This window comes from Sus scrofa, chromosome 15, assembly GCF_000003025.6.
Source record: "Sus scrofa isolate TJ Tabasco breed Duroc chromosome 15, Sscrofa11.1, whole genome shotgun sequence".
Classification (NCBI taxonomy): domain Eukaryota; kingdom Metazoa; phylum Chordata; class Mammalia; order Artiodactyla; family Suidae; genus Sus; species Sus scrofa.
The window spans coordinates 118,354,685-118,372,566 of record NC_010457.5 but is presented as its reverse complement, the minus strand read 5'-3'; the positions used below and the strand labels follow the sequence as shown (position 1 = coordinate 118,372,566).

At 41.1% G+C, this 17,882-nt stretch overlaps 1 protein-coding gene across 4 annotated transcripts in view; it reads right to left on the bottom strand.

The window, feature by feature from the left end:
• The window catches only part of XRCC5 (X-ray repair cross complementing 5), a 97,032-nt gene extending 79,408 nt beyond the window's left edge, over positions 1-17,624 (bottom strand). For 2 of the 4 annotated variants that reach the window (XM_003133649.5, XM_021076277.1), the window contains exons 1-7: positions 17,469-17,624; positions 13,637-13,750; positions 10,405-10,588; positions 9,156-9,204; positions 7,878-8,000; positions 4,466-4,657; positions 173-287 (exon numbers count right to left, since the gene is read on the bottom strand). In XM_003133649.5, the coding sequence (XP_003133697.3) occupies positions 173-287; positions 4,466-4,657; positions 7,878-8,000; positions 9,156-9,204; positions 10,405-10,588; positions 13,637-13,750; positions 17,469-17,489 (798 nt within the window). In that variant the 5' untranslated portion in view covers positions 17,490-17,624. Of the gene's footprint in view, positions 1-172; positions 288-4,465; positions 4,658-7,877; positions 8,001-9,155; positions 9,205-10,404; positions 10,589-13,636; positions 13,751-15,311; positions 15,397-16,890; positions 16,915-17,468 lie in introns of those variants that run through there. The other 2 variants (XM_005672177.3, XM_013984470.2) reach the window with 2 other exon arrangements.

Sequence of the window (17,882 nt, the reverse complement as noted above, 5' to 3'; positions counted from 1 at the left end):
CCTAGCCTGCCTTTTACATAAAAACTAAATAGAGATGAAATGAACAGGGAGCAGTTAAAAGAAGCAATAATTATGGTTCTGAGTAACCCACACATGAATTGTCAGTTCCTTATATAAGCATTTTTGTCTGCCTGGTAACATTTCTATAAAAAAATGATTACCTACCACTTACCGATTTGTAAGCCACAATCCTTATAGACAAATTGGAGCCAATGGTCAGTTGACAAGGCCAGGGCATGGAATGCTTCTCAATTTTCTTAAAGATGCACAGTTGTCTCAGACTCTCACTTAATAAAGGAAAATGTATGATGAAAGCAACAAATTAAAAATGTTAACCTGTGTTGGATGTTGCATTTAGTTTTCTCAAATGAGAAGTGAGGTGCTGTTGATCATAAAGAGAGGAACAACAGGGGATGGCAAGGGACATTTGTGGCAACCACCAGTGGGGAGAGAGCCAGAATACAAATGAGTTGGCCTAGGAGGAAGGCAAGTGAAAAGGAACCTCTCTACGTTCCCTTATTCAATCTTCTCTTTCAACTCAGCCAGTTGTTCCTAACATTCAGGACCAAGGACAGTGTGAGGCTATCATAAAAGCACATTCATAAAGGAGTCTGCACATACCAACTCCCTGAAAACCAAGGACCTGAGAACTAAAAGCTCTGCTCTAGGATATCAAAGGGTGGGCACATCCTATTACATCACTGTTCACAACTCTATAATTCTTTAGTTAAAAGACATAATAGGTATATACATACAATGAAGAAAAGTGACTCTCCAGGGCATAAAGGAACATAACAGTCTATATTCAGTCTTAAAAGAAAAGCAATTAACTCTAGGTTTCTAGCCGGGCAGGGAATGGGAGCTGAGAAACAGCGAATACAACATGGAGTACTACATCCTTTGAATACTAGGGAAGACCAATTCTATTTTCATCTGATCCCTAATCAAACACAACAACAACAACAACAAAATAACAGAAAATTACAAGAGATAGGTGGAATTTGTGATATTCCCTAAGGATTATCTGACGCTGAGTTGTGGACACAAAGGCCTCAAGAGACTCCAATTTTGAGAAATAATTCACAGTGAATAGTAGATATTCTCCCTGACACGGTGCCCCAAAGCTTATGGTACACCTTGGCTTTGGAGTCACTGGGGAAGGGATGGGTCTGAAACCAGGTCACATGCGTCTCATGGGACACTACTAGTTTGTGTATGAATCACATCTAAAATCATCAAGAGGTTTGGATTCTGTTCCAAAGGAAGTTCTAAAGATCAGCATCTTATAGGTAACACCGGAGAACAACTGGATGAGTTCTGCAGTAGATTTGAACCTCCCCAACTAGAAGTCAAGCCATGCTCCCCTAATATCTTCCAGACAAGGACAAGTCTGGTCCAGTGTTGTCCTATACACTCTGTGCAATGACAGGAGTGTTCTCTTTCTGATTGCAATTGTACCTGTCACTCGAAGGCTAGTGAGCACTTCAAGTCTGGCTAGTGTGACTGAGGGGCTAAATTTTAAATTTTACTTAATTTTAATTATCTTAAATTTTAATTATTATTATTATTATTATTATTATTTTGTCTTTTGTCTTTTTAGGGCCGAACCCGAGGCACATGGAGGTTCCCAGGCTAGGGGTCTAATCAGAGATGTTGCCGCCAGCCTACACCAGAGCCACAGCAACATCAGATCTGAGCCATGTCTGTGACCTACACCACAGCTCATGGCAATGCGGGATCCTTAATCCATAAGCGAGGCCAGGGATCGAACCTGCAACCTCATGGTTCCTAGTCGGATTCAGTTCTGCTGTGCCACAACGGGAACTCCAATTAATTTAAATTTTATTATTATTATTTTTTCTTTTTAGGGCCCCACTTGCAGCATATGGAAGTTCCCACGCTAGGGGATGAATGAGAACTACAGCTGCTGGCCTACATGACAGCTTGTGGCAATGCCAGATCCTTAACCCACTGAGCGAGGCTAGGGATCAAATCCACATCTTCATAGACACTACACCAGGTTCTTAGTCCACTGAGACACAACGGGAACTTCAAATTTAAATTTAAATAGCTGCGTATGGTTAATGGGTACTACATTGGAGGGCAAAGTTCTGGTCCACACCTTCATGGCAGACCTAAAATCAAAGTAGCTTCGAATTGCTAGGACAATACATAGTACTTTCCCTCCTGACTATATTATAGAAAAATAAGCTTTTTAACAGTGATTTTCCTGGCCTATAATTCTTTATGATATCATGGTGAACAAGTTAGCTTAAAACATATATTCCCACATTAGAGCAAGCCATGTCCAAATCTGAAAGAATAACTTGGGACATTTATTTGCAGGTATTGCAATAAGGACACATTCTACAAGAAATGTCACTTTACAGGTTTCCTCACTGGTTCCTTTAACAATACCTTGGGAAATTGAAATTCAATCCAAAATTCCCATTTATCTACAACTTTTCAAAAGTATTATCTATGTTTAAAGAATCAAGAGCATTATAGTCAATTATAGCTCACCAGAAATATTTAAAAATTGTGACTAAGAAAAATTAAAGTAGATATATATTGCAGCTATTCCAAAAAATCTTAATGGTTGAACTGTTACTTCAACTGAAGCTTTATTTACTTCAATTAAGAATTCTGCTTAGGGAGTTCCCGTCGTGGCGCAGTGGTTAACGAATCCGACTAGGAACCATGAGGTTGCGGGTTCGGTCCCTGCCCTTGCTCAGTGGGTTAACGACGATCCGGCGTTGCCGTGAGCTGTGGTGTAGGTTGCAGACGTGGCTCGGATCCCACGTTGCTGTGGCTCTGATGTAGGCCGGTGGCTACACCTCCGATTCAACCCCTAGCCTGGGAACCTCCATATGCCGTGGGAGCGGTCCAAGAAATAGCAACAACAACAGCAACAAAAAAAAAAGACAAAAAAAAAAAAAAAAAAAAAGAATTCTGCCTAAGGAGTTCCCTTGTGGATCAGTGGGTTAAGGATTCAGTGTTGTCACTGTAGCAGCTCTGGTTACTGCAGTGATGCAAGTTTGATACCTGGTCTGGGAACTTCTGCATGCCACAGGTGTACACCCCCTCAAAAAAAAAACCAAACTTTGCTTAAAAGGTCTGTATTTTGTGTATTTATTGATAAACTGGAATTAATTCTTTAACATTAAGTGGTATTATCCCTGAGAATGTGAAACTCCACAAGCCATATTGTTTGGTATTCTGTTGCCACTTTTACCTGATCCGGCCTCTCACATAACATACTGTTCTAGGTGTTATGGACCCCTCTCAAGTTCTTTGCTCCAAATAAGTGTATATCCGATTCCAAACAAGAATAACATGGATAGGGAGTTTCTGTCATGGCGCAGCAGAAACAAATCCAACTAGGAACCATGAGGTTTCGGGTTTGGTTCCTGGCCTTGCTCAAGGGATTAGGGATCCGGCATTGCCATGAGCTATGATGTAGGTAGCAGACAGCTCGGATCCCACATTGCTATGGCTGTGGTGTAGGCCAGCAGCTGTAGCTCTGATTGGACCCCTAGCCTGGGAACCTCCATATGCTGTGGGGGCAGCCCTAAAAAGGGGAAAAAAAAAAAAAAGAATAACGTGGATAAAGGGACAGTTTCTCCCACTGTCTTTTAACTGAATGGTTCAAAAAAGCTGTTTGTTTTATTGTTATACAGTACTTCAGGAATTTCACATTTCTTACATAATTTTCCCTTTGTAAAGCCCACATAAAATAAGATTATAAATTCTTTACATTTTGGGTCTTTTGAGGGTTTTTTGTTTGTTTGCCTGACCAAACTACTTTGTGACCAAATAAAAAATCACTTTATTATATTATACTGCCTCCTAAAACCTAAATCAAAGGATAAGAGTATATTGAGTATTTTCTTAGATCTGACATCACTTTTTATAATTAAGAATATATTTTTAGGAGTTCCCATCGTGGCTCAGTGATAACAAACCTGAGCAGTATCCATGAGGATGTGGGTTTGATTCACGGCCTTGCTTAGTGGGTTAAGGTTCTGGCATTTATTGCCATGAGCTATGGTGTAGATCACAGATGTGGCTCGGATCCCACATTGCTGTGGCTGTGGCAAAGACTGGCAGTTGCAACTGTGATTCGACCCCTAGAATGGAAACCTCCATATGCAAAAAAAAAATAAACAAGTAAAGAATATATTTTTAGGTGTATGAAAAGGAAGGGTTCAGAAAACATGTCCCAAGCTTGGCATCAAGAAGAAATCTACCACCTCATCTTTCATAATTTGACTTGTTAAATTTTTCATGGTATCTAAAAGGAGGACTAGAAACTGGTGTACCATTTCTTCAATAAAAACTGGGATATTAAAGAATACTGCCAATTCAAGAGAGACAGAAAAGGAAAAACATTATGGAACCCTCTGATAACAAAAGAAATTACTATGCTTAAAACTGAAGTTGTAAATAATATTTAACTTCTTACCTAAAGGAATATATTTCATCCAGCCCATCTTCACCTTCTAGAGACATCATCACCTTTTTCACCATCTGAATACCTTCTTTTTGCTGCTCAGTAATTCCTTTCAGAGGAAAGGAGGGTCCATGGTGGTCTGGGCGCAAGCTGCTGTCTCCTCTGTCCCCAGTTCCATCTTCCTTGCCAACTGGGAAAGGCAAACTATCAGGGAAAGATCAGCAGTAGGTTAAGAAGACAAGCTCTGAAGCCAAATCATAAGCTGGATTCTAATCCTCTGAGTGTCACTCTGTGAGGAAATGGCCATGTCAGTCAACATCTCTGAGCTTTACATTTCTCAACTGTCAAATGGCACCTATCTACCTTATTCAATATTCTATCATTTTCAAGTGACTGAAGCCTCCTTTGATTTGGCTTTTATGGGAGAAATGTATTGGCTTACATAACCAAATAACTGAAAGGGCAGGGTTGCACATGGCCTTAGGATGACACGACCCAGTTTTAAAGGCCACAAAGATTATGTGGCCTCTCACTTTCTACACCCATATTTCATCTTTGTCTGCCTTTATGTCAGCTTTGCTCTCTCAGACTGCTCCTCCACATTGCTTGTGAACACACTCAAGCTCATAGGGCCCAACCCCACTACCAAAGAGGAACTGAGGGTTTAACCCTCTATTCTCCGATTCAAAAACCCAGGAATCAGTGGGGGCCAGATCTATCTAGAAGATGTCCACTCTCATCCAAGCCATGAGGTTTCCTCAAAAAAGTCTCAGTGATGATATTCTAGGCAGACAAAAATAAATAAATAAATGCCCATTAATGAGCTCTCAAAATATCAGTATGTATGTAAAATTCTCAAAACCCAAATAATGTTGTTATTATTATTTTAGAAGAGAATTCCTATACACATATCACTTAATTGCCAAAAATAAGTAAAATCAATTTTGTTCTGGTGTTTCACTCTAGTCATTTGACTGAAACGAAGCTAAAACTAGCCTGGGATTACCAGTCATGGGAATATTCAATAATCAAAATGCAAATCGAAAAGTAAGCCAACTAAACACATTTGTTGATAACACACTATATGGCACTCCATAAATGCTGTCATGTAAACAATCTCAATGCATCCTGACATAGTAGGTAGAGAGAGATTTCTATCTCCATTTTCTAAAAAGAAACTAAGCTACAGAGATGAAATAATCTGGCCAAAGCTACAAAGCTAGTAAGTGGTGGAGCAAAGAGTCATATCACCTTACTTTGTTCCTGGAACCCAAGCATTACTGTTGTTCATTCCAATGTCATCATTTTATTTGCTATCATTAAAACAGAGCTTCCTGGAGTTTCCGTCGTGGCTCAGTGGAAAACGAATCTGACTAGTATCCATGAGGATGCAGGTTCAATCCCTAGCCTCGCTCAATGGGTTAAGGATCTGGCCTTGCCGTGAGCTGTGGTGTAGGTCACAGATATGGCTTGGATCTGGAGTGGCTGTGGCTGTGATGCAGGCCAGTGGCTACAGCTCCGATTCGACCCCTGGCCTGGGAACCTCAATATGCCACATATGTGGCCCTAAAAAGACAAAAAAATAAAATAAAACACAAAAAACAAAGACAGAGCTTCCTATTTACATTCTTTCCTACATATTCTTAGCACGACAGATGTGCGTGTTCTGTGTTACATGCACAAGAGCTTCCAAGGAACAAGATATGGCACACTGAGTTTGCATCAGGCTATTGCTGCTTCCATAGCATCAACCACAAAGAAAGGATGGATAACATGATAATGAAGGGTCAGGAAGTTTCCTGGAAAAAGAAGTTACAACAACAGTTCTTTCTACCCTGCATTAAACCATAAATAAATTTTTTTAGTAGTCAGTAGAAGAAACTAAAAACTAGGTCTAAGGAACAAGCCTGCTTAGAACAGTACTTCTTCAGTCTACTGGTATTTTTCAGTCCAACAATAATAATCAGTTATACATGGGATTCATCAGACAATAAAACCAAAAATTCTACTTTGCATGTTAGAGGTTTATCGCAAAGGACCCAAGAAAAAAACCATAACCAGCCAAATAACAAGTAAGTGGAAGAGAAGGCTATGTTCCCTCTTCAGCCCTCTCTACGGTATTGCTCACACACACAAAAGCAGCCCTTTCCAGTGACACTGACAGAAGCACAGAATGCTTCACCCATGTAAAGGCATCCCAGATTGTGAAGAGGGAACAGAAGCCAAACTGGGCTTCTGGAGTGCTGAGAAAACCTCAAATGATAAGAAGAGAAGAGTCACTTAAAAAGCACTTAATTTCTCTGAAGTACCATCTTAACAAGTATCAGTTTAATGGATTATTCTGAACTATTTTTCCACAGGTCTGCAGAAAGGAATGCCCCTCAGCAGGCTTAAGAGGTACATACATGCAAGAGAGGTTCTTAATTCCCTGTGGCAGGCATTTTAAAGAAGCTGAGGGCTTACCACTCAGAGCTGGAGGCTTCTTGGTAGAGCTCTCCATCTGAAAAATGAGTGTCCCCAGAAGAATACCAATTCAACACTATACTATCACTCTGCTCTTACCAAAAATAGGACAAGAAAAAAACAGGTTTTAGATGAAGCAGGAAGGACTAAGGTAGTGAAGACAATGTAGTGCTGGGGATGTAAGCTACAGAAAGTAAATGCCTGGAGGGGAAATTCAAGTTATTGCGGGAAAGGAACTCTCTCCCCAGCAAACTGTGAAATACATCTTCCTCCTAAATGTGTACACTTCATCTGTAAATTTACATAAGCAAATTACATTTTATTTATGTCTGTGTATCCTCTAGACCCAAAAAAGGGTTAAAATGACCCACAAGTTGAGATCCCTCTCTATCCTAAAAACATCTACTGACAGAATTCCTGTCCTGGCTCAGTGGTTAATGAACTCAACTAGTATCCATGAGGACGCATGTTCGATCCCTGGCCTCACTTAATGGGTTAAGGATCCAGCACTGCCATGAGCTACGGTGTAGGCCAGCAGCTACAGCTCCAATTTGACCCCTAGCCTGGGAACTTCCATATGCCACGAGCATGGCCCTAAAAAGACAAAAAGGCAAAAAAAAAAAAAAAAAAAAACTACTCTCTTTAAGGTAGTTCCCTACACTGTTTAGGGAAAAAATTCCCCTAATTAATTCCTCAATTCTTTAAGTCTAAGAACAGTACAAAGGATCTGGGATCTGCTGCTGAGCTAAATTCCTGTGTTTCACTGTGACTTTCATCCCGTTATCATCAAAACCCAAAGGAGTTCCTGGAACAGAGAGTAACCAGTGAATGTTGGCAGAGGTCAGATTCTGACTCAAGAGCTGAGAGGACTGCTGGGAACCAAGGGCTCTGGGACGGGGACCCGCTCACCGCATTATGAGAGCGCATGATTTGTCCACAAATCTTATTCTTACGGTCTTACAAGAATTGCAGCGAGATGCCAGATTTCTTCAAGTTATGAATGATAATGTCCAGCTGATCTTTGCTGAATGGGCTGCTGAGGTCAGTGAACACTTCAATATGCCTCTTCTCAAACTTCTTTCCTCTAGAAGAGAGAATTATCATGCTAAGAAATCATCCTCCTGAATTAGTTCCTACAAATGCAAATGTCCTTGGTGGCTGAGCAGAAAAGGTAAGGAATAACTCAAGCTCCAGTTCACAAATGTCATTATGTTCTACTGACGCTCAGCCAAGTTAACACTTAATCAAGCCAGTTGTCACTCATACTTTTACCATCTAAAGCAAGATTTCTGAGCATTGTGGAAATATTATGGCTCTGATTTCCTAACTCTAACTTCAGTTAATGGTGTGGTCGTTATGATTTAAGAAAAACCCATTGTGGAGCAGAGGAAACAAATCCAACTAGTATCCATGAGGATGCGGTTTGATTCCTGGCCTTGCTCAGTGGGTTAAGGATCCAGAGTCACCGTGAGCTGTGATATAGGTAACAGACTCGGCTAGGATCCCACATTGCTGTGGCTGTGGCTGTGGCCTGCAGCTATAGCTCCAATTCACCCTAGCCTGGGTATTTCCATATGCCAGTGCAGCCCTAAAAGGCAAAAAAAAAAAAAAAAAAAAAAAAAAAATCTCATTCCAGCTTCCACAGAGAAAGAATACAAACAAGGAACTCTCCAGGGCACTACAATTACAGCTGTGCAAGGCTTCATACTCCAGGCACCCTGGTCTGATTCCATTCCGGCTAGTGGCAGGATTTTGCAGATGATGTACAGAGACTGAGAAATGGTAATACAAATTTTGGCTTGACATTTTAGTATAAATGCTATTCCTAATAGTCAAGGGATGTGTGTATGTGTGAATTCAAAGAAATATATTTTAAAGGCACAGTAATTAAGTAATAAATTAGGAAGCTGGCCAGAGTTACATGCTTCTAATTTCAATAACATATGGATGATACCACTTAGTATTTTTAAAAATTCCTGGTAATTAGCTTAAGTCAAATAGGAAGTAACATGAAAAAAAAAGCCAAACATTTCATTTTCCCAGAGAAATTCCACAAAGTATAGCCCTTCCTCTTTTTAAACTTTTTAAGAAGAAAGGTTGAATTCTATCAAATGTGTTCCCTCAGCCACACAAACATGCAGCTTGAAGGACAATGAGTCACACAGCACACTGAATACATCAATCCATACAATTTTTGCAGAAAGGCTCATTTCCAACTCTCTTCAGCTAAGACACTTACATAGTTTCTTGTTGAATCAAATCCATGCACACGATGAGGGCATCCAGGACTCAGCTGGTTAAGGCAGAAGATAACAGCAAACAGTCCTTTTCTCCCAAGAACATGCAACTTTTTTTCCAGTGAAATCCACTGTGGGCACTGGGCTAAGTGCATGATGATTTAATAGTACTTGCCCAAGTACCTTTCTTCCAAACTTCATTTCACAAATAAATATGGTATATATCAAAGTACACATCCTGGAACATATAACTAGGAAAAATAAAATAAACCAAAAAGTACGCATTCCACTCACTTAACCAAAGATTATGTCAACAGATGCAAACTATTGCCTTTGGAATGGATAAGCAATGAGATCCTGTGTATATATAGCACTGGGAATTATATCTAGTCACTTATGATGGAGCATGATGGAGCATAATGTGAGAAAAAGAATGTATATATGTATGTGTGACTGAGTGGGTCACTTTGCTGTATAGCAGAAAATTGACAGAACACTATAAACCCAATATAATGGAAAAAATAAAAATCATTTTTAAAATAAATAAATAGACATTTCTCCAAATAAGACAGACATGGCCAAAGACCACATGAAAAGATGTTCAACATGGCTAATTTAAAAAAAAAAATTATAGTGCCATTTTATAGTATCTAAAATCCATGTTTTGCTATTTCAGTGCATCCTTAAACATGAAGTCAGCCAAAATGCAGCATCTATAAGTCACTTGCAGCACAGCAGCACAGCACAGCAGCACCTCTCAGTGATCAGGGATGGCACCACAGTTTAGAAAAATAAGGGTAACCCTTTAAAGTCAGTCCATCTTTGGAAGAAATTAGAAGTCTCAAAGTTTGATATTAGTCTGATTTTGGACAGAAAAAAATCTTCCACCCAGGAAGGCTAGGAGAACTCTAATGCTACACTCTTCTAAAAATATCTTCTCTCTGTCCAAATGTTTCTAACCACCACCACCACCAAACCCTCTGCACAAAGTCAATAAACACACATACCTGCTGGTAACTTCCCCTTCTAATACATCCCAGCCTCACAATGTCACTAGTGCAGAGAAGGGGCACCCAACCCAACCAAATTAATCTCCCATTAAATCCTAACACACATCACCCCCATGTCCTCAGAGCAAAAAATGCCCATATAGTCACATCTGGGACTCTTAGAGAGCCTCACCAAACCAGATTACTGTTTCCCAGACTAAAGGAAATTTCTTAAGAGTCTTCTCTGGCTGAAAAAGGATACAGTCAGCTTGTTGAGAACCTGGTTGGATTTTGCTTTCAATGTCCTCCAGCAAGTCAAAGTCTGGTAGCTTCAGGTGTCTATGCACTGTGATGTTCTGATACTGATCCTTACCAGCGAGGGCATTCTCCGTGCCGTCTGTACCAAAAAGGACTAATGCAATTTCATCCTTGCTCTCAGCAAACACCTAGGGAAGTACATTGGAAGGGTGAAGATCATACACTACCACCTGGAAACCATTAGACAGCTAACCTTCAGGGAGCAAGACAACCATACCTCCCTATGGCAGGTCCCTGTGGCCACAGTCAACAACAGAATATCGGGCTAAGCAGCCCAAGGGACTCATGGACAGTGACAATTCCTAGGTCCTAAGAAGATTTTTTCACTGACTATAGGTCCTATCCTTCATTTCAGCACAATTTGTGGTGGAGGAGTGGGAGAGCAGTAAGTGCTCCTAACAATTTACACCCAAATCAGACTCAAACCCCCGGTGAAAACTAATTATGGACAACTTGAAAAGATTTTAGTCTGTCTTTCTGGGATGACTACCCAAGGTTTAAATTTTCCAGAGATCAAAAACATTTGCTGATTCATATTTATCCATATTCTACATACCAGCAATTACTTACAGGTGTATATATAATGTAAAGAAATTCTTACACATGTATGCAAGGAGACAACAGACAAGAAAGTTCAAATTCACTTCAGCACCATTTATAGCAAGGCAAAACTGGCAACTATCCATTAACTGAAGAATGCAAAAACACACTGCAAAATATTTATACAACAGAATATGACACCCTAGTAAAAAGAAATAAATTTCTTTCAGTGTTTACCAACATGAATAAATCTCAAAAACATAAGGTCAAGAAAAAACAAGTTGTGGAATTATATGTATCGCATAATACTATTACATACACTTTGAAGAGCGTCATACAATACTAAATATTACTTATAAATACACTTAGATCCAAATATAAAATATGCCTGGTAGTAACTATGAAAATTCTGAGCAAAGGAGAGGAAGAAAAAAAGAAAAGGGTGGGAAGGGATACTCAAGGGCTTCAAATTAATCTGCAACATTTTATTTTTTAAGAAAAAAAAAGAAAACAAATATGGTAAAACTTTTGCCTGTATAGGGCTAGATAATAGGAAAATAGCTTTCCATTATATTATTCCCTGTATTTCCCTTTTTGGAAACATTTCACAGTGTAACATAAAAACAAAAAATAGTATGTGACACCAAAGGCACTCCTGTTCCTTTTACATCAATGAGAAGAGGATGGAACTCTGTCGGTCTTCATCTGTTTGGTCTTTTAAATTCCCCAGCCTCTTAATAACTCCAGCTACAACTGCCAGTTGTACATGGAGGGAAGGTCCCAGCTGCTGGGATTCAAACATTTCCGGCACGGCAGGGGCTAGGCCAGCTAGAATTCCATCTGCCTCCTGGACAAGAATTCATCTTGAGGCAAGATCATCTTGCTCAACAACAAAACCTCAGTCTGGACAGTGGAGGAAATTTGAGTGCAGCATGGGAATGGCACCAGGTTTTGTCTCCCAGCCTTCTGAGTGCATTCAGACTCCTATGCAAGGGGCGGAGCCAAAAATAAAAACAGAAAGAACTGGCTGTTGTTGTTGTTTGTTTGTTTTTTAAATATATACTATACTGGGGCACAGCAGCACGGCTTGAACACAACCAACACAAATTACTATAACCGAGAATGGTATTTAGAAGCATTTTCATCTTCTTTGAGGCATTAAGAACTCCAAGTTATTAGAATTTGTAAAAATCTAGGATGACAGGTAGGAGGCATAGTGTCCAGTGGAAAAGGCAACACCCAGAAGCAGCAGCACAGGTGTCCAGAGGAGCAGCAGTACTCAGGGAATGAAGCAGAACTTCATGGACTGAGCACAAGTAGTAGGCCAGGTAGAAAGGGCAGGAATTAATGATAATAAAAACATATCATGTTTACAATACATCATGTACTATTCTAAGCACTTTATCTACACAAGAGGTATTATTATTTCCCCCATTTGACACATGGGACACTGAGACACTGCGGCAGAGTCTCCAAGAGGGCCACAATCTACTCCTTTCCCCCCCTGTATTTGGAAGCTATTCCTTAAAACAACAGGGAAGCCTAATTCCTGCCCTTCTCCACCCACTGCATGTGAATTAGCTTAGTGACTTGACTGACTAATAGAAGGCAGTGGAAATAACTTTCTGGGATTTCTAAAGCTAGGTCACAAAAAGCCACATTGTTTTAGAATATCCAGTCTTGAGACACACTTTCTTAGAATCAACTTCTACACTGTGAGAATCCCAAGTTACATGGGGAGGCCTCATGTTAGAGTTCTGGTGGACAGCACCAACTGAGCCAAGCCACTTAAGGTGAAACTACCAGCCAAAGGAGTGAGCCATCTTGGACGTAGAGCCCCACTGAGCCTTCAGATGACTCAATTCCAGCCACCATGAGTGTACCTGCACAAGACGCCTCAAAGAGAAACACCCAACTGAGCCACCCAGTCATCTCACAGAACCATGAGAGAGGATTTTTTTGTTTTTTGTCTTTTTGCCTTTTCTAGGGCGCACCCTCAGCATATGGAGGTTCCCAGGCTAGGGGTCTAATCGGCCTATACCACAGCCATAGAAACACGGGATCCGAGCTGCGTCTGTGAACCTACACCACAGCTCATGGCAACGCGGGATCCCCAACCCATTGAGCAAGGCCAGATTGAACCCTCAACCTCATGGTTCCTAGTCGGATTCGTTAACCACTGAGCCACGACGGGAACTCCGAGAGAGGATTTTTTTAATGTCACGTAAGACGTTAGGTTTGGGATGGTTTATAACAAGTAAAAGGAAACTGGAATAGGCACAAAGTAGTTAAAAGACTTACTCAAGATCACAAGGTTAGTAAGTGACATGGCAGAGCAAGGATTCAAACCCAGGCCATCTGGCTCTAGAGATCATACATTTAAACATTATTTTACATTGCTTCTTGTTTCTGATGAAATCAGTAACAGCCAGTGGAGGAACCAAAATGAAAAAAGAAAAAGACATCAGGCTGTAGCAGTTGTTAGACTTGAAAATGAGTATACAAAAGAGTAACTCCTCAGATTCCCCAAAACACGGAGGGTAGACACTATAAGGAAGATGGCATCTTACATCACTAACTGAAGGTAACAAGCAGTTATACCAAAGTTACAAGCTCAAGATCAATCTGAAACTTACCTGTCGCTGCACAAACATGGTTATCACCTTCTTTGCTAGTTCAAATGGGGATTCTTCACCAGGAAAGGAGTTACTCATGGCAAAGCCTACATCCACACACAGCACTACAGCTGCCTAGAAACAAAGCCCCAAAGAGTGTGTGAGAAAATGTTATTAATGGTTATTAATAACAAAAAGAAACAAAAGAGATGTCCTTTGTTTATTTCGCCCATAATATTCAGGTGATGCATGACAAAGGGAGGGGAGGTGTTCTACTTAGAGCATGTAGGTAAGGCATACATATTTTCACTGCAGGGAAACTTTAAATAGTCCTGATAGTTCCTGAAAGTTGGAAAGGATCTCCCAGGATAGGAGCAGGCTCCAGGTAGCTGCTGCTCCCTGGCCTGAGCCTGAGAATAAACCCATGGACAGCAGATCTGAAAACAACCTGCAAGCTAGAGCTTAGTCCAGCCCAGCTGAGCCCAAAATACATCAGGCCAAACGCAGTTGATCTGCAGACCCACAGCATGAGAACAGATGCTTTTTTTGCAAGCACTGATCTGAGATGTAGTTATACAGTATTTTTGCAGCAGTCAGTAGGGACTGCCACAATCTGTATCTTCTAAAATGATACATCCCGGAGTTCCCGTCGTGGCTCAGTGGTTAGAGAATCCGACTAGGAACTGTGAGGTTGCGGGTTCGATCCCTGGCCTTGCTCAGTGGGTTAAGGATCCGGCATTGCCATGAGCTGTGGTGTAGGTTGCAGACGTGGCTCGGATCTCGTGTTGTTGTGGCTCTGGCGTAGGCCGGCAGCTATAGCTCTGATTCAACCCCTAGCCTGGGAACCTCCATATGCCGCGGGAGCGGCCTAAGAAATGGCAAAAAGACAGAAAAAATAAAATAGAATAAAATAATAAATCCCAACAACATGAAATTACTTTGTGAACTGGGGATCTAAAATGGAGACTAAAACACTAAGTCTAATCTAGGAGGGGACACAGACATGTAAATAATACCAGCACAATATTCTATGATAGTGGTGTGCAGTGGGCACTAAGACCACACAGGAGGGGCATCTACCAAGACCAGCGGAAAGGATAGAGGATGGGTAAAGAGGCAGAAAAGGCTTCCTTTTCCAGGATATGGTCCTTGGGTGAACCTTAAAGAATGATTAGGAGTCAGTCACGTGAAGAAGGGGAATTTTTGGCAGAGGAAACCAAATACTAGCTTTTGTCGTTAGCTAGCAATTGTGTATGTAGGGGACCAAAGAAATGGGGCAAACTAAAAGAAATAGGGATACATGTAGAGTTCTTTATCTGGCATCCAAAGTTTAACTGAAAATGAGCTGGAAGAGACCTGAACAAACCAGCAACTCACAATTTCAGGGTGGATTATAAAATGTCATCGGTATGACACAGTATGACATGGCTACAGTACCACATTTTCCCACATCTACCCCATTCCGTCCTCCAAAATATTTTAGGTTCTACCAGTGGTATAGTGAATTTAAAGAAGGAAAAGAAAGGTTTTATGGTGAAAAAAGACTAGATTTACAATCTGTAGACCTGGGATCTAGTCCCATCTTTATAACCAAATAGCTAAGTCCATGGGTATGTCACTTAACCTCACTGTTAATTCATGGAGGCGGGAAGCAGTTATTGGACTGGATAAGAGCTAAGGTCTTTTCCAGAGTTACCTTCTTTGACACTGACAGCTTCACCTGTGCTTTGTACTGATCACACCACATTTGACGAACTGTGAGCAGTTCCGATCATCACATCCTATGAGAAAGACTAATTACAACTGAACACGAAACGAGTAGACTAGGGAAGAATCTGGAGAACATATGAAGTGAGGAATAGGTAGAAAAAATGAGCCAAATGAGAAGATTTATGGGAACATGAGTCTTACTCAAATAGTTGACAGCTGTGTTAACAAAAGCTCTGCAAGAGAGATAATAGCTCCCTCTAACTTCTAACAGAGGGAAGTTAGAGGGAGACTGATTTGACTCCATATAAGGGAGAAAAAAATAATACTTAGATGTGGTCAGTGAAAGAACTACTGTTTTCTGAAGCAGTGCTCTCCTGACCCGATGTTATAAATGATTTCTAATTTGGTTACATCTTGAGCAGGGCAAGAAAAAAAAAATGGAAAGACAAGGTTTTTCCCTAGTTTACAAAGAATTAAACATAATGCATTAATATGAAGATATTTCTAGATTACAAAGAGCATGTCTGGAGAAAGAGTAGTAATAAACTCCAAAATTCCTTTGAGAACAATAAAATTCACAAACTCATTTCAAGGCTGAGCATAAAAATCTTTAGAGTCCCCAAATATGGTGCTGCATTTATTTATGTTCATAAAAGCTACTTTTAAGCCAGAAAACTCTAAATCGGAGGCCTAAAGGTCTTTTGCCGAGAATAATCAGGTATCCAAAAAAAAAAAAAAAAAGGTACCAAAGGTTTTCACAGTATGGAACCTCTTATCTGAAAGCAGAACACCTCATGCAATACCTCAAGTTCCTTTCTGGCAGCAGTAGAAAACCAGGAAAAAGAAATGGGGCAGCACCACAACTCTCCATTTATACACTGAAGCAATACAAGCCATTGGAATTTTGCTGCAAGTCTACCTGCTATAAACAGCTGCTTCATTAGAGCTGAAAGAGGTACAAAGGAGGTGAGTGGCATATTTTTGCAATCATTTTAACCAGTATTTCCCTATGAGGGGACTAGGAGTCAGCTGCTCAAACTCCTACCGTGTTCATTTGTAGGATGCCTAGTTAAAGGCCTACTTTTTGGATGGATGGATGATTTAACAACTCCCTGGAACACACCTCCCTCTAGAGACCCTTCAGAGAACTACCCTTCTCTGCCTACACTGAAAAAACTTCTAAAATTCATAAAGTTATTAATCTGGGACACTGAGGATTATACCTTCATTCCTAACAAAAGAGAGTCTTTTGAATTCCAGGGCTCTAAAAGTAGAGAAAGCCTGTGTTCAAATCACATTCTACCACTTGTGGACTGAGTGATCTTGGGCTAATCACCTTTCTTTCTTTAAGCCTCGCATTTCTCCCATGTAAACTGGGGATATAAATCTTCAGCTCATGGGTTTGTTGTGAAGATTAAATGAGACAGGAATAATGCATTTAGATCAGTGACTCACCAGAGTAAGCTTTGAATAAATATGGAAATATTAGATTATTAGAGAGGTGGAAATATTAGACTATTATAGAGGTAAAGCTATAGTTTTATATTTCCATTTATTCTACTTACACTCCCTTTTCTGAAGTTTTATGGAGGTTCCCAGGCTAGGGGTCTAATCTGAGCTGTAGCTGCCAGCCTACGCCAGAGCCACAGCAACGCAGGATCCGAGCCGGTCTGCGACTTACACCACAGCTCACCGCAAGGCCAGATCCTTAACCCACTGAGCAAGGCCAGGGATCAAACCCGAAACCTTATGGTTCCTAGTCAGATTCGCTAATCACTGAGCCAGGAGGGGTACTCCCTTTCACAGATTTTTTTTTTTAACTCAGGCTCCGAAGTAATGGAGGAGTCTGGGGTAGGCTGCGATAGTGCTGCGGAGAGAAGGCGTGGGATGGGAGGCAGGATAAGGACCCGTGGGGAGAAAGCGGTGGGGGTGGGGAGCGGGCGAGGCTCAAATTCCCATCTTAAGACTCCAAATCCCCAGTCTTTCTCCGCGCATCCTGCGACCAGGCCCTCCTGACCCAGCCCACCACCACCATCTCCCCTCCTCGCTCCTTAGAACCGCCTGGATCCAGTGATTCCTGCCTCCGAACCACCTTTTCCAGACCCTCAGCACAGGCAAGGCCCAAACCTATTGCTCCTTCTACCTTATTCCCCCACCGCGCCATGTTGCTGGCCCGCCAGCGCCTCAGCAGTCTCTTCCGAGCCGGAAACCGCGGCGCTGAAACTCTGTTCCGCCGGCCTTGGCGCTGGAGGCTCGCGGGAAGAACCACTTCCCGCGGAGCCTGGGAAGGGCGGGGAAACTGTGCGTCGAAGCTCTGCGCATGCGCAGATTCCATTCCTTGCTCGCTGGCTGAGCTTTGAAGCCCAAGCATTTAGCAAGTCTCAAGAAGTGGGTTGATGGGAATGACTTGGAAAGATACACTTTCTTTTTCTCACATTGAGAATTAACAACTCCAGCGTTTTGTGTTAGAGATCTGAAGTTAGATTGATTTGAATATGAACATGAATCCAGAAAATCACTGAACATCTCTAAAATCATGTTTCTTTTAAAAAGAGGA